The following is a 15,299-nucleotide window of genomic DNA, read 5'->3' as shown; positions in this document are numbered from 1 at the left end:
ATTTGGGCAAGGCCCGTGGGCTGTAGAATATGTAGGGCCCCTTTAATGTCTTCCTTGAGCCCTTTAACAAAACTCCTCTCCAATATGTGCTCGGGCAGATCTAGAACCTGCGAAGCCAGAGCCTCCCATCTCAGGCAATATTCCCTCACTGTCGACGTCTGCACAACAGACAGAAACTCCTCCGACACTGTGCCGATTGGAACCGCCTGGAATCGGAGAAGCAATTGATGCTTCAATGTTGCCCATGAAGTGATCGGTCTACGCTGGTTCTCCCATTGAAACCAAGTTAGAGCGTGTCCTTCTAAACCCACTATAGCCGCCTCCAGCATCTGAGGCTCAGCAAGCCTTGTCAACAAAAAATATCGTTCGACACGGTAAATCCAACCATCAGGATTTTCTCTTGAGAATAACGGCAACTCTAGCCGAGGGGGTTTGTAATTATGCCCATAACCCTCGGCCATTGACAATGATGTTGATGGAACCGCGGACGGTGGCTGAACCTGATCCGACGATGGGGGTGGTGGAATCGGAACTGTACTCGGAATCGGAGCTGATGAAACCTCTCCTTCAACCGCACATTGTTGTTGATCTGCACTAGCAGCCGTCGACTGTGTATCTCCTCTCCCTTGAGCCTGTAAAATTTGAGCTAGATGTGACACCACATAGTCCATCTTCTTCTCTATAGCCGGCAATTGTTGAACCTCTAATTCGAGCCACTCAATTTCCTTCGGCAACTGCTGGAATTCGGTTCGGACCTCTGCCAATCCCCGAGTGAATTCCGACTGCACTCCTTCCAACTTCTCCTCCAAAATCTCCAAGTACGAATCCTTCTTAGGCCCCATGAAAATCGAATGCTTTGATACCACTTGATACGATTAACCTGCACAATTGTAAGTAAACAGAGAATATAGATGCATAAATGGTGAGTTTCTGTATTGCTTAGCTAGGAATTCAAGAGCCTAGTTCTCTCCCACAAGGGTTACACCTTACTCAATTCCTATCCTCCCCTAAGTTCCACACTCACTGTTATATTTACAACCACAGGGAATTCCCATGTACCCTCCCTCACTCTAATATCTCTAACATAACAACTTAGCCAACCAATCCAACTAATTATCCCCTACAGCTACCTTACTGTTACCTCTACTGTTTTTGCGTGCGTACACAAATGTCAATGGTGGCCTATCAGAAGTGTGTCCACTTCAATATGCTTCGTTCTGTCGTGATAAACTGGATTATGTGCTATGTTGATGGCTGATTTCCTGTCACCGTACAACTTTATAGGCTCAGTTCTTGAAGTTTTAGTTCTTCAAGTATACGTTTAATCCAAATTAATTCGATACACCTTGGGCAAGAGCTCTAAGTTCTGCTTTAGTACTACTTCGAGCTACCACTGGCTGTTTTGTACTCCAAGTAACCAAGTTCCCCCAAACTTTAGTACAATAATCAGTTGTTGACCTTCTATCTTCAATAGATCCCTGCTTCTGTGAAGGCCTCAACTCCCCGTTCCTCGTTTTTCTTGAATAGTAACCCAGTCCTTGGTGTTTTCTTTAGGTAGCGTAGGATTTTGTACATCGCTTCCAAGTGTTCTTCTAGAGGATTGTGCATGTACTGACTAGTTAGACTCACAACAAATGCAATGTCGGGCCTTGTACGAGACAAGTAGATAAGCTTGCCCACTAATCGTTGATACATTCCTTTGTCGATAGTTTCCACTTTGACTTTCTTCTTGTATTTGCCCTTCAGTTCGACTGGTGTTGCCACAGTTTTACAACCACTCATCTTGGTTTCTTTGAGGAGATCCAGAATATATTTTCTTTGTGATACTGCAATACCTTGTTTTGTTCTTGCAACCTCTATTCCCAGAAAGTATTTCATCAATCCAGATCTTTTACTTCAAATTCTTGAGCTAGCACACTGATAGGGTATTCTTATAGATTCAACAACACAGAACAGAAGAAGTTCTGCATCAACACAGCCCCTAACTGCTGCCCGAAACATCAACTTCCAATACAAATGGTATAGAAAAATCAGCAGTGCTAAAACTGGTACCGAGCACATTGCCTCTTTCAAACGAATAAAAGCCTCTTGTGTTGTATCTGACCAGCCAAAAGCGTCTTTTCTCAATTGATCTGTCAAAGGCTTTGCAATTTGTTCATACCCTTGTACAAACTTCCGATAATATCTGGTTAGACTCAAAAATCCTCTCAAATCCCTCAAAGTCTTAGGAATGGGCCACTTCGCCATTGCCACTATCTTTTGGGGATCGACTGCCACTCCATCTGGAAAAATAATGTGACCCAAGTACTCCAAATAACTTTGAGCAAATAAACACTTCTTGTGATTTGCATAGAGTTTGTGCTGAAGTAAATGGTCAAGAACCATCTCCAAGTGGCGCTCATGTTCTTCAAGGGCAACACTATACACCAAAATATCGTCAAAGAAAACTAGGACAAACTTTCGCAAGAAATCACGAAATACCTCGTTCATTAAGGCTTGGAAAGTGGAAGGGGCATTTGTCAAGCCAAAAGGCATGACGAAGAACTCATAGTGTCCTTCATGTGTGCGAAAAGCTGTCTTCTCCACATCTTTAGCATAAACGCAAATTTGATGATATCCGGATTTGAGATCCAACCTGGAAAACACTATTGGCACCAAAATGCTCATCTAGCAACTCATCTATGACCGATATTGGAAATTTATCAGCAACTGTAGCTCGATTCAAAGCCCGTTAATCCACACAAAACCGCCAACTCCCATCTTTTTTCTTCACCAAGAGCACCGGACTTGAGAAGGGACTAGTGCTAGGTTGGACAATGCCGGCTTGTAACATTTCAGCCATCAACCTCTCAATTTCATCTTTTTGTGTCTGAGCATAACGGTATGACCTTGCACTAATAGGGCCTATGCCTTCTTTCAAACATATAGCATGCTCCTTGGACCGAATGGTGACAAGCCTTGCGGCATATCAAAGACAGCTTCAAACTTTTCCAAAATGGTGAGGATGGGTGGTGGTACGGGGCTAATTTGGGATTCCTCTACTGCAAAGGCACCAAACTCAACCCAAAATCCCTCCCCTTCTTGTTGCACCATATGGATCATGGCCTTGAGGGAGATTTGAGACTTGCAAAGGCTTGGATCACCTTGTAGTGTAATCCAAGAACCCCCAACTTTGAACTTCATCACCATTGTTCGCCAATTGACTTGCATATTCCCCAATGTCAACTATTTGATCCCTAATATTATATCCACCTCGCCCAAATCCAAAGGAAGAAAATTGTAGGAAATATTATTCGGTATCCCTTTTAGAATGAGAAACCTAGCTGTATATTTTGTATAGTTTCCATATTTAGATTATTGTAGGCTTATTTTGTTACCCTATTCTTTGCTGTAATTATGCTAGGATATTTGGTATTAACTGCCAAATATCTTCTCATTCTCTATACAATGCTTAATTAAAGGCATAACTCTAATTCAATAAAATATAGAAGCATTATTTCCACATGGTACCAGAGCCTAAAGCCTAACCCTAAAGCTGCCGCTGCTCTCTGCCTTTGTCTTGTTTTTTCTGCTTCTTTCTTCCCTCATGGCCACTGTAACCCATCCAAACACTCAAAATCCCACTGCCTCTGTCACTGATGACACCTCAGCCGATTCCATTATCAACAAAACCCCCTTTGATGTCTCTCCCACATCCTTTGATCACCAAAACTCTCCAAATTACATACACAAGCTGAATGGTCAGAACTTTCTGCAATGGTCTAAATCCGTGAAGATGTACCTTCGAGGACGTGGACGCTTAGGATATCTCACTGGTTCTGTTCCTACTCCTCAGGCTTATGATCCTTCTTATGCTAAGTGGGAGTCTGAAAACTCTCTCATCATGGCTTGACTTATCAACTCAATGGAAGTGGACATTGGTAAGATTTATTTATTCCTTTCTACTGCTAAAGAAGTGCGGGACACTGTTCAGGAGGCTTTCTCGGATTTGGAAAATTCTGCCCAAGTTTTTGAACTCAAATCCCGACTTCGGGATCAGCGACAAAATTCCCTTACGGTAACACAATACTATGGCATCCTTTATAATCTTTGGCAAGAAATAGATCTTTTTTATGTTCCTGAATGGAAATGTTCTACTGTTGCTTCTTTCTATAAGAAAATGCTTGATCGAGAGAGACTTTTTGACTTTCTCCATGGCCTTAACCGAGACCTTGATGAGGTGCGTGGTCGTCTCTTAGGCAAGAATCCTCTTCCCACCATCCGTGAGGCTTTTGCTGAGGTTCGACGAGAGGAGAGCAGGAAGAGAGTCATGATGGGACCCCAAGTCGCTGCTGAAACTGATCAATCTGCTCTTGCTGCCGGTGCATTAAGGATGGTGACGACCCTCGTGGAAATCGACGTGAATGTCCATGGTGTTCCCACTGCAACAAGGTTGGTCATACCAAGGAAAAATGTTGGCAAATCTATGGTAAACCAGCTGATTAGAAGCCTTGTCCCTCAAATCGTCCCAACTCTGATAGTCAAGCCTTGGTTGCTGCTCCACCAGAGCCTTTTCCATTCACTCTAGCTCGCTCCATCAGCTTCTAAGCACTGCTCCTGCTGTCCCTGCAGTTGATCCTTCGTCCACCTCCAATCCAGGTACTTCTGCTGCCTTCAATGTTCAAAATAATACCTGGATTGTGGACTCGGGGGCCTTGGATCACATGACTGGTCAGCCCAATCAGTTCACTGCTTATACTCCTTGTCCAGGTACCCCAAAACTAAAATTGCTGATGGTTCCCTTTCTTCTGTGGCTGGTAAAGGAACTATACAATTATCTCCTTCTCTTGTTCTACGAGATGTTCTCCATGTTCCTAATCTCTCTTGTAATGTTCTTTCTGTCAGTAAAATCACTCATGATCAACAGTGTTTTGCTTCTTTCTCACCACTTTGTTGTACTTTTCAGGATATGTCCTCGAGGAAGACGATTGGAAATGCGAAGGCATGTAGCGGGCTGTATTACCTTGATCCGTTTCCTCCTGCTCAAGTCAATAAAGCTCTTGTTTCTGGTTGTATTTCTTCTAGTGACAATGATATTATGAGGTGGCATTATAGGTTAGGCCACCCTAGTTTTTCATATTTAAAGTACTTATTTCCTAAGTTGTTTCGAAATAAAAACTTGAGCTTATTTCAATGTGCAATTTGTCAATTGGCCAAACACACGTGCTCTTTTTTATTCTATACCCTACAAATCCACCCAACTATTTACTCTTATTCATAGTGATATATGAGGACCATCTCGAATAACAAATACTAGATGGTTTATTACTTTCATTGATGATCACACACGTGTTAGTTGGGTATTTTTCCTTAAAACTAAATCTGATGCTGCCATGACATTCAAAAATTTTCACTCTATGATAAAAACTCAATTCAATGCAAATCTACAAGTCTTACACACAGATAATGAAACTGAATATTTTAATTCAATCTTGGGTGATTATCTTTTATCTCATGGTATTGTGCATAAAAGCTTGTGTGCAGGCACACCTCAACAAAATGGGATTGCTGAACGCAAAAATAGGCATCTTTTAGAAATTGCTAGAGCCCTAATGTATACAAATTCTGTCCCAAAACATTTCTGGGGTGAGGCTATTCTTACAGCCGTATATCTCATCAATAGAATGCCCTCTCGAGTGTTCAAATATAACACTCCTCTCTCCATGCTTCTTAAAATATATCCATATACACCACTTGTTTCCAATCTTCTCTTAAAAACGTTTGGATGTATCTCTTATGTTCATGTTCTTGGTCCTAATTGTTCTAAGTTTGATCCCTGAGCTTTAAAATGTGTTTTTTTGGGATACTTCTACCAAAAAACAGTACAAGTGCTACCACCCTTCTACTCGCGTATGTACGTCTCCTTAGATGTTACATTCAATGGAGAGCAACCTTTTTATCCCAACTATTCACTTCAGGGAGGGACTGTAAGTGATGTTTCTAGTTGGGATACTTGCCTTTCTAAGACTACTCTTGAATTCTCTTCTGAGCAACAACCTCAGCTGTCACGACCTCAGTCGCCCAAAACTAAGGAACTCCTAGTTTATTCTCGGTGACCAAGAAATCATCAAGTAATACAGACAACTACTTCTCCAACATCTCATGACTCTGACTCACAGACCAATCCTGATGCAAGTAATTCTCCTCTTAACCCTATTGTACCTACTGATATTTCTAATATTGAGTCTTCCAGTATGGTAGAACCTGAGTTTGAGTTACCAATTGCCAAAAGGAAAGGAGTTAGAAGTTGTACTCAACATCCAATGTCAAGATATGTCTGCTATAGTAGACTGAATCCTCACTATAAAGCTTTTTTAGCAAAAGTCGAGCAAGTAGTGATTCCCAAGACTATTACCGAGGCTCCACACAAGAAGACTGGGAGAAAGCAGTGTATGAGGAAATTGGGGCACTAGAAGCCAACACCACATGGAAAATAATCAAACGGCCTCGAAACAAACATGTGGTGGGGTGTAAGTGGGTCTTTACAGTCAAACACAAGACAGATGGAACAATAGACTGGTACAAAGCAAGATTTGTTGCAAAAGGGTTCACTCAAACATATAGGGTGGACTATAATGAAACATTTGCTCCGATTGCCAAGTTAAATACAGTAAGGGTTTTATTATCTGTTGCTGCCAATCTTAATTGGCCCTTACAACAACTTGACATTAAAAACGCTTTTCTCAATGGACATTTGGGAGAAGAGGTTTTCATGAAGATTCCTCCAGGGTTCGAAGGAAGATATGGAACAGAGAATGTCTGTCACTTGAAAAAGTCACTCTATGGCCTAAAGCAATCTCCAAGGGTGTGGTTTGAAAGATTTAATCAGGTGATAAGAAAACATAGATATAAACAGGCTTAGTCAGATCATACCTTGTTTTTCAAACACACACAAGAGGGGAAGGTAACTATCCTCATTGTCTATATTGATGATATGATAATAACAGGTGATGATTATGAAGAGCAAGGAAGACTCAAGGGAGTGCTAGTCCAGGAATTTGAAGTTAAAGATCTTGGGCCAATGAAGTACTTTCTCAGAATGGAGGTTGCAAGAACAAAACAAGGTATTTCAGTATCTCAGAGGAAATATATTCTGGATCTTCTCAAAGAAACTGGAATGAGTGGATGTAAACCAGTTGCAACACCGATTGAACCAAGAGGCAAGTACAAAAAGGAAAAAGGGAAGACAGTTGACAAAGGTATGTATCAACGGCTAGTGGGCAAATTGAACTATCTATCTCACAGAAGACCTGATATTGCATTTGTTGTAAGTTTGGTTAGTCAATACATGCACAATCCTTTAGAAGAACACTTGAAAGCTGTGTATAAAATCTTGCGCTATCTAAAGAAAACACCAGGGACTGGGTTATTGTTTAAGAAAAATGAAGAGCGAGGTGTTGAGGCCTTCACAGATGCGGATTGGGCAGGATTAGTTGAGGATAGAATATCAACAATTGGTTATTGCACTAAAGTTTGAGGGAACTTGGTTACTTGGAGGAGTAAGAAGCACCCAGTGGTAAACTCAAAGTAGTGTTGAAGCAGAACTTAGAGCACTCGCTCAAGGAGTATGTGAATTATCTGGATTAAACGCATACTTGAAGAACTAAAACTTCAAAGGGCTGCTCTGTTGAAGTTGTACAGTGACAGTAAATCAGCCATTAGCATCGCACATAATCCAGTTCATCACGACAGAACTAAACATGTTGAAGTGGATAGACATTTTATCAAAGAAAAAATTGATGAAAATGAATTATGTGTTGTCGACATTCCCAGCAAGCACTAACAGGCAGATATACTGACTAAGGGTTTGTCTAAAGAAAGTTTCAATGAGTTAGTTTGCAAGCTAGGCATGTGGAATCTCTATGCACCAACTTGAGGGAGGGTGTAAGAAATATTATTTGGTATCCCGTTTAGAATGGGAAACCTAGCTGTATATTTTGTATAGTTTCCATATTTAGAATATTGTAGACTTATTTTGTTACCCTATTCTTTGCTGTTATTATGCTAGGATATTCGGTATTAACTACCAAATATCTTCTCATTCTTTGTACAGTGCCTATTTAAAGGCATAACTCTAATTCAATAAAATATAGAAGCATTATTTCCACAAACATTAGTAACAACCCTCAAAATCCCCAAATCGAGCTCCATCGAGCTACAAATACCATCCATTCGTACCTTGCCCCTTGTACCCAACAACACTCCGTAAGAAGAAGTGGCCGTGATTGAAATATTGGCTGCCTTTACTATGTCAACGAAGATGAAATTATGCATTGCGCCGCTGTCAATGAGAACAGTCCCTGCTTGCTGCCCATTCCTACCCGCCAGCTTCATTGTGTCGACTGATGTAATGCCGACCAACGAATTGAGGGATAATGTTGCCAACGTTTCTTCGCTTGTGATATCCTCTAAGGGCTCTGGGGTTGTAGGGGGAGACTCCATCGGTGGGCTTCCTTCTTCCTCGTCCATAATTAATATCATTTGGAGGGCTTTCTGCTCACTCATGACCCCTATGCCACTTCTTTTCACACTTGAAACAAACACCTCTTGCTTTTTTGTCTTGGTATTCAGCCTTAGTAATCTGCCTTATGTGGGGAGTCTTTGCTGGAGTAGCTGCATTAGTTGGTGAGTAGACACAGACACTACAGATGAGCTTGAACTGAACATTGATGGCGGTTTAGGCATCCAAGCAAAAATGGATGAACGAGATGGGATTATTGGGCTCAAAATGGGCTGATTTGTAGATGGGCGACTACCCAAGTTTGACCCACTCAACATTTGGTGGGCTCCTCAATTCTTTGGGCTAAATCCATGACTTGGACCAAACCCGTGGGCTTCAAAATATGGATTACACTTCTAATTTCTTCTTTCAAACCCTTCACAAAGTTACCTTCTAAAATATGCTCAGGTGTATTGGGTACTCGAGAAGCAAGTGCCTCCCACTAAAAACGATAATCCTTTACGGTTGTGTCATGCTTGACTGACAAAAATTCCTTCGACAACGAACCAATTGGCTGAGTACGAAATCGGCCTAAGATCAGCATCTTCAAAATTGCCCACATTGTAATTGGCCTTCGCTGATTTTCCCATTGAAACTACGTTAATGCGTCCCCTTCTAGTCCAACAATTGCAGTCTCCAACATGTGAACCCTGGTCATCTTGGACAACAGAAAGTATCATTCAGCCCTATATATCCATCCTTCTGGATTTTTGCTGGAAAATAGGGGCAGTTCCATTCGCAGTGGTCGGTAATTTCTATTGACCTAGGGACCCGAAAGTAAGTGGTCATTCTGAGCAACCGGGTGAGATGGTGAAGTTCGGACCTCCTGTGGACTCACTGGCTTTCCTCCCGACGTCGTGTCTCTGTCAATCGCCCGCCACATCTGATCGACGCTTATGGCGGATGAATCGCTCACGCTCTTGTGAGTCGGCTGGTTCAGCTGGGCCACAATTAGTTGCAGCGCCTTCTCCATCGCAGGTAACCGTGCCATCTCCTTCACGAACCCCATATTAGCCTTCAGTGCTGCCACTTCTGACTGGATCTCGTGCTAGAATTCGGAGAACTTACCATCTAAAGCATCGACCACCGCTTCAAACTTCTTGGCCATGAAGGATCGTTGTCTCTGATACCAATTGCTAGGGTATTCTTACAGATTCAACAACACAGAACAAAAGAAATTGAGTAGAATTGGATGAATTTCATTGAATGGGTAATAATAGGATTTTCGAGAGCCTGTATTCTCTCCCTTTACACTATACTTAAGCTAATCGACATCCTCCTTCTAAACTCTCCTAAACTATTATTCTAATACTAGCAAGTGCACACTTACAATTTTGCACCAATCCTTAGTCTATCTTTACCCACATAACCACCTATTAATTCCCCCCGTATTAGCACTATCCTCAGCTGACCTGGCAGTCCCTTTTGCCTTTTCTCTCTTCCTTGCATACACATAGGTTAAGGGTGGCCTATCACACACCTTTAAGTTTTTCTTGCTCTTTATAATCATCACTTGTTATTATCATATCTTCAACATAGACAATGAGAACAGTCACTTTTGCCTTCGAATGTTTAAAAGACAAAGTGTGATCTAATTGAGCTTGCTTGTATCCATGCCTTTTTATTACCTCATTAAATCTTTCTAACTATGTCCTTGGAGATTGTTTTAGACCATAAAGAGATTTCTTTAGATGACATACATTCTCCACTCCATACCTTTCTTCAAACCCAGGAGATATTCTCATAAAACTTCTTCCAAATGCCCATTGAGAAAGACATTTTCTTATATCTAGTTGTTGTAGGGGCCAATCAAGATTGGTAGCAATCGATAGTAAGACCCTTACTGTGTTTAACTTGGTAACATGAGCACACGTCTTGTTATAGGCCACATTGTATGTTTGAGTGAATCCTTTCGAAACTAGTCTTGCTGTGTATCTGTCTATTGTTTCACTAGCCTTGTGTTTCACCGCAAACACCCATTGGCATCCCACCACATGTTTATTTTTAGGCCGATTGACTATTGTCAATGTAGTGTTCGCTTCTAGTGCACTAATCTCTTCAAACACTGCTTTTGAGAGTGTCGGTAATATTTTTGGGAACTACCACTTGTTCGACTTCTGCTAGGAAAGCTTTATAGTGCGGAGTTAGTCGACTATAGCAAACATATATGGGCATTGGGTGTTGAGTACAACTCCGAACGCCCTTTCTTTTGGCAATATGTAACTCAGATTCAGGTTCTATACTAGAAGACGCAAAATTAGGAACATCATCAGATAAAATAGGGTTCAAAGAAGGATTGCTTACAGCAGGAATAGTCTGTGAGTCTGACTCATGGGATGTTGGAGCATCAGTTGGCTGTATTACATGAGAATTTTTCTGTCGGAGAGAGTAAACTAAGATTTCATTAGTTTTTGGCAGGGGCTGAGATTGTTGTTCAAATGAACTTGGAATTGTATTAAACTCAGAAAGTTCAGGAATAGCTTTAGGAAGACAAATATCCCAACTGGAAACATTACTTATAGTCCCTCCCTGAAGTGGAAAGTTAGGATAAAATGGTTGTTCTTCATCGAAAGTAACATCTAATGAGACGTACATACAACGAGTAGAAGGATGATAACAATAGTATTTTTTATTTTATTTTTTTGTAGAAGAGTAGCCCAAAATAACACACTTGAGTCTTCTAGGATCAAACTTAGAACGATTTGGTCCAAAAACATGGACATAAGATATACAACCAAACGTTTTTAATGGGACATAAGAATATGTGGAAATTATTCACTGATAATTTATTCATTGAGAGCAAATCCCTTTAAATAGGTACTGTACAAAATAAAGAAATATTTGGTAATTTAATACCAAATATTCTGGTAATTACAAATATTATAGACAACCTATCAAATAATCAAAATATAGAAACTATACAATATGCACACAGTGGTTTCCTAATTAAGAGGATACCGAGTAATAAAGACTAATAAACACCAATATTTCCTACAATATGGATGGTCTTTTATTTTCTTATTAGATAATTTGATCAACTAGAAGTTAGTGTGAAAAAATAAATTATAATAATTAAAGAGAAAATGAAGAATTTCTAAGTGAAAACATGTCATTCTGCTAGGTGATCCTGGACTAGGGAAGAGCCAACTCCTGCAAGCAGCGGCAGCAGTTTCTCCAAGAGGCATTTATGTGTGTGGTAATGCTACAACGAAAGCTGGGTTAACTGTAGCTGTAGTAAAGGATCCAATAACAAGTGATTATGCTTTTGAAGCAGGTAAGATTCCTTCTATGTAGCTGTTTTGGTTCTCATGTGATGTTAAGGACTATTAATCTCGGTTGATATTACATTGAGTGGGAACATGTAGAGTCAGTTCTTTCACATTGAACGAGAAGTTATTTTTATCTGCTTTAACCAACTCCAGTCTCTGTTACAACTCTAGTTGACTCCTTTTGTAACCATGTATTTTCCAATAGGTGCCATGGTACTTGCAGACAGTGGATTGTGCTGCATTGATGAGTTCGATAAAATGACTTCAGAGCATCAGGTTTGTAAGATCTTCCGTATAAATTTTTTAGCATTTGTTACCACTAATCTTCACATCAAAATATGGATCTAACTCGAACTGGGATCATTACAGGCTTTACTTGAAGCCATGGAACAGCAGTGTGTCTCGATAGCAAAGGCTGGACTTGTAGCAAGTTTGTCAGCACGTACTTCTGTCTTAGCAGCAGCAAACCCCGTTGGTGGTCATTACAAGTAATCTTGTCTTTCACTTTAATGTCTTTCTGTTGCGATCCACATGATAAAATCTACTTTATATTTCCTGCATATTATGTTTTGTTTTACAGCTTTTCAAGTGTAATATTTTAATGTTCAATTTACAGCCGTGCAAAAACAGTAAACGAAAATCTGAAAATTAGTGCTGCTCTGCTGTCACGATTTGATTTGGTCTTCATATTGCTAGACAAACCCGATGAACTTCTGGATAAGAGGCTCTCAGAGCACATCATGTCTGTAAGTTATCCTTCCAAAGTCACGGTGACAACTTAAGAAGCAGTTTCCTTGTTCTTCTCATATTACTTCTAAAGATAATAGACGCTTTAATGTATTTAGCTTTGTTGAGTGCAGAACTGAATGATATTAATTAATTGGTTGTCTATTATGCAGCTTCATACTGGGTACGCAGAGCATGCACCAGCAGCAAAAAAATTACGACGAGAAGGTACTCTTATACTACTTGGGTTCGATGTATAGTAATCGATACAGTTAGGTTCAAGATGTGCCTTTTGCTTACTAAAATGCAGCAACGCAGAATGATCGAGGCATAAAGATGAAAGTAGATGGTGGTTCATTAGTGTCAAGGTTGAGATTAGACCCAAAGAAGGATGGTGCTTTTGCTCCGTTACCAGTTCAACTTCTCTGCAAATATATTGCCTATGCAAGAAATTTTGTTTTCCCTAGGTAATTGGGTGTGATCTGATCACCTCCTCTCAACTATTCCAAATTAATATTTGATTTTTGATATTTGATATTTGGTGGAATTAGGATGTCAAAGCCAGCAGCTGAAATCCTACAGAAGTTTTACTTACAACTAAGAGATCACGCTACATCAGCTGACAGTACACCAATAACAGCTAGACAACTTGAGAGTCTAGTGAGGCTGGCAGAGGCTAGAGCCCGCCTAGATTTACGAGAAGAAATAACAGCCCAAGATGCAATGGTCAGTTGCCTTGCAGGCTAACCATTCCTCATCAGATGTGAGATTCGCAATGAGATTTTGTGCGTAAGATTTGTAAATGATTTTTGTTTATTGTGCAGGATGTAGTTGAAATCATGAGAGAATCCCTCTACGATAAGTATGTGGATGAGAATGGTTTTGTGGACTTCGGTCGAAGTGGTGGTATGAGTCAACAAAAAGAGGCCAAAAGGTTCTTAAGTGCTCTCAACAAACAGTCGGAGTTACAGCAGAAAGATTTTTTTTCTATCTCAGTGGGTGCCATTTGCTTTTTCTATTCTATCATCACTTTCAGTGATGATGTAAGATCATTATTAAGCATTCTTCTCTAAGTAAATTCTTGTTTTCTTCAGGAAATATACAGTTTAGCCGATCGGATCGAGCTAAGAGTTCCTGATATGGACGCGTTTATTGATAATTTAAACAGTGTTGGTTATCTACTCAAGAAAGGACCAAAGACATATCAGGTAACCATAGGAACACCATTTAGAAAGGTGGTTTCTGATTACAATGTTAACAAAATGAATCTCTGATAAATCTATATCCATGTAGGTACTATCGTCATCTTATTCGCGGAGCCAGTCATCAAGGTCAAGGTTCTAAAATTACTATAGGATTAGAAAACAAAGAGTTGTGTTTTGAAAGCAGTCTCTTCATGTACATAATCTATTGGAAGAAGCCAATTTTGTTGTATTGAGAATATGCAATAACTTTTGCTCTTCTTTTCTTATATTAGTGTAGTGGTGTGGCATACAAAGGCAGAGAGTAGTTGGTTTTGGTCATAAATACCTAATCAGAAAAGCCCTGATTTCCATCTATAGCTTCTAATCTCCATTCACTCCCATAATGAAGAGTTGGGCAAACCCAACCAAAACTTTAAAGCCTCAGCAGCTATCATACTCTCTCCTCCTATATTGCCTGGCTTGTGAGGCATGCTTACTTGTAAAAAATCACAGAATGATATTTGGTCTTCTTTGGAGGAATATCATTTATTCATTCTCCTCCATGCATGCAAGCCACAATCTTTGCCTCGTCAGCCATATCCTTAATTTTTTAGAAGAATATTGTAATGGTGAAGTGTGAATCGTGAAGATGAAGATGAAGACGTTGATTAATGGTGATAAATAGATTATATAAAGAATTTTGTTCTTGCAATGTATCATCCACGTATGACTTGTATGTGAAAAATGGTCCTCTCCAATGTGTCCTTGCAGTACTGCTGAACTGCAAGGGAAAACAAGGGAAGAGGAGCTGATGATATAATTCTTAATTATATATGTTAGCCATAAATAAATAACAGTAACACCAGCGATTGGAACAAGCAATGCATGCATGCAGTGTGACCTGAGTTATTTGACTTTTTCTTAACATGTAATTTTGTTGTGGACATTCAACATCAATCATTGCAAGTATATATCTATATGAACATTGTTATTAGGCGCCAATGGTGTGTCTGGTGAGTGGTTATAAATTTTTTATAGTAGTTAAATTAAAATATATGGAATTCAATATTAAATTGTACTAATAGTGATACTACAATTTATGGTGGTGTTGGTCCCATCGACACTGATTAGCATTTCTCTATCTATATATATATGCCACGCATTCAAAATCAATTATATTATTCTATGCTTACTAATTCCGCAGCATACTTATTTCCATTGTTTCTTGCTTACTCTTACTCTTGTTGTCTCTCCCTTTATATAAATGCCAAAGATATTTTGTAGTTATCTATCAAATATAAGAAATGATATATCACATGCATAAAATATTGTATCTAAAGCAACTCAAACGTAAAAGTAATGAAACACTGACAAAATAATGAAATGATGATGACTTTTCACATTCTTACAATCTTTATAGTTTATGATTTTTTTTCCTTAACACAATGCAGCTATAGACAACAAGCTAGTATAAAGTGTTTAGTATATGAATACTACTTTTACGAATATTACAAACAAAAGTGTACAATAATGATTTTAATTGTATTTTAAGAAATAAAAAAATATTATTTATGTTTTCAC

General features: G+C 39.5%; 1 protein-coding gene across 1 annotated transcript in view; it reads left to right on the top strand.

Moving 5' to 3' along the window:
- LOC133831054 (probable DNA helicase MCM8) overlaps positions 1-14,800 on the top strand; it is a 38,855-nt gene extending 24,055 nt beyond the window's left edge. The window contains exons 8-17 of the mRNA XM_062261221.1: positions 11,661-11,813; positions 12,014-12,084; positions 12,178-12,296; positions 12,425-12,554; positions 12,708-12,762; positions 12,845-13,001; positions 13,086-13,260; positions 13,359-13,529; positions 13,629-13,742; positions 13,828-14,800. Of these exons, the coding sequence (XP_062117205.1) occupies positions 11,661-11,813; positions 12,014-12,084; positions 12,178-12,296; positions 12,425-12,554; positions 12,708-12,762; positions 12,845-13,001; positions 13,086-13,260; positions 13,359-13,529; positions 13,629-13,742; positions 13,828-13,878 (1,196 nt within the window). The 3' untranslated portion in view covers positions 13,879-14,800. The remainder of the gene's footprint in view (positions 1-11,660; positions 11,814-12,013; positions 12,085-12,177; positions 12,297-12,424; positions 12,555-12,707; positions 12,763-12,844; positions 13,002-13,085; positions 13,261-13,358; positions 13,530-13,628; positions 13,743-13,827) is intronic.
- Positions 14,801-15,299: the final 499 nt, after the last annotated feature.

This window comes from Humulus lupulus, chromosome 4 (genome assembly GCF_963169125.1).
Source record: "Humulus lupulus chromosome 4, drHumLupu1.1, whole genome shotgun sequence".
In the NCBI taxonomy this organism is placed as follows: Eukaryota; Viridiplantae; Streptophyta; class Magnoliopsida; order Rosales; family Cannabaceae; genus Humulus; species Humulus lupulus.
This window is presented reverse-complemented; position numbering and strand designations above follow the sequence as displayed.